We start from the raw sequence: 1,250 nt of genomic DNA, 5'->3' as shown, positions 1-1,250 counted from the left end.
GAGCTGTGGCAGCTGTGGCAGCTGTGGGAGCTGGGGGAGCTGTGGGAGCTGTGGGAGCTGTGGGAGCAGTGGGAGCTGTGGGCAGAGGCCCCAGTGTGAACCAAGGTTTGGAAGTGAAAGTGATACTGGGGAGGGGGATTTCCAATTCAACGAAGGAGCCTCCCTGGCTGGAGATGTCTGTGGCTGGTGTGTGGGCAGTAGGGGGTCCCTGGGATCCTTAGAGTGGCACCACCCTGGCTAAGGAGCAAAGTAGGAAGCAGCAGCAGCAGAGATTTAGGTTAGATATGAAGAAGTTTCCAACTGTCTGTGCTAGAAGATCCAGCTCAAAGCACTGTGATCCCCAGGGTTGCAGGGGCATTTTTCCATCCTGGAGATGGTTTGGAAAAAAAGAGAAGCCAGCCAGGGCTCTGTGGGCTGGCCTCATTACAGCCTGGACCTGAGACATCCAGTGGGCCCTGGGCCACAGCAGCCCTTGATGTCAGCCATCTCTATCATTGCTGCTTCAAGTCTACCCGTGGCTCCCAGCTATCTGCCCAGTAGGAAGGCCAAAATCCTCCTGGGGGGAGCCTGACTCTCTGGGGACCTATGTTCTGTGGCCTGTCAAGTTCTCCAGGAGCTGCAGCCCTGCTCCGTTTCCCGGTTAGAGCTGGTCCTCTGGTGCCACGAGGCCTCATCTGGTATACTGTGTGCAGTTCACAGCTTGTATACAGTAGGTACTCAGTGCTGGCTCTTTAGGTGCAGGCACAGCAGGGGCGGAGAGAACAGACCGCTATGGAGCTGGGCTCCGCATTAGGATAAACAGGCCTGGCTTTGAACCCCACAGCTGACACTTGCCACAGGCTGCCTCCATACCCCCCCACCTCACGTTGCTGCAGCCTGCTCCTGTGTGAGTGGAAGGGGGACCTGTATTCTCGGGGTGTGGTTGCAGACCGTCCAGCCATGCTAACTTTCCTGTCCTCTCCTCTCAGGTGACAGCCATGTCTGTGAGGTTGCGCTTCCTATCTCCAGGGGATGCCGGGACTGTGGGGACCGTGGGCCGCAGCGCCTCCTTCGCTGGCTTCAGCAGTGCACAAAGCCGAAGGGTCTCATCGTAAGTGTCATGGGGACAGAGGGCAGGGAACACAGAGCCCAGCCAGCAGCCTGGGACATCAAACTATGTGGGGTATGTGTGTGTGTGGGGGGGGTATGTGGGTGTGTGGGTGTGTGTGGTGTGTGTGTGAGGGGGTATGTGTGTGTGGGGTGTGTGTGTG

General features: G+C 57.9%; 1 protein-coding gene across 2 annotated transcripts in view; it reads left to right on the top strand.

Annotated features, from left to right (window-relative positions):
• Ripor3 (RIPOR family member 3) overlaps positions 1-1,250 on the top strand; it is a 75,462-nt gene that overhangs the window by 46,643 nt on the left and 27,569 nt on the right. For both annotated transcript variants that reach the window (XM_031372833.1, XM_031372832.1), the window contains exon 2: positions 969-1,090. In XM_031372833.1, coding sequence (XP_031228693.1) covers positions 978-1,090 — 113 coding nt within the window. In that variant the 5' untranslated portion in view covers positions 969-977. The remainder of the gene's footprint in view (positions 1-968; positions 1,091-1,250) is intronic.

Source organism: Mastomys coucha, unplaced genomic scaffold (assembly GCF_008632895.1).
Source record: "Mastomys coucha isolate ucsf_1 unplaced genomic scaffold, UCSF_Mcou_1 pScaffold15, whole genome shotgun sequence".
In the NCBI taxonomy this organism is placed as follows: domain Eukaryota; kingdom Metazoa; phylum Chordata; class Mammalia; order Rodentia; family Muridae; genus Mastomys; species Mastomys coucha.
Note: the sequence above shows the minus strand (reverse complement) of the source record. Positions and strands in the feature narration are given on the sequence as shown.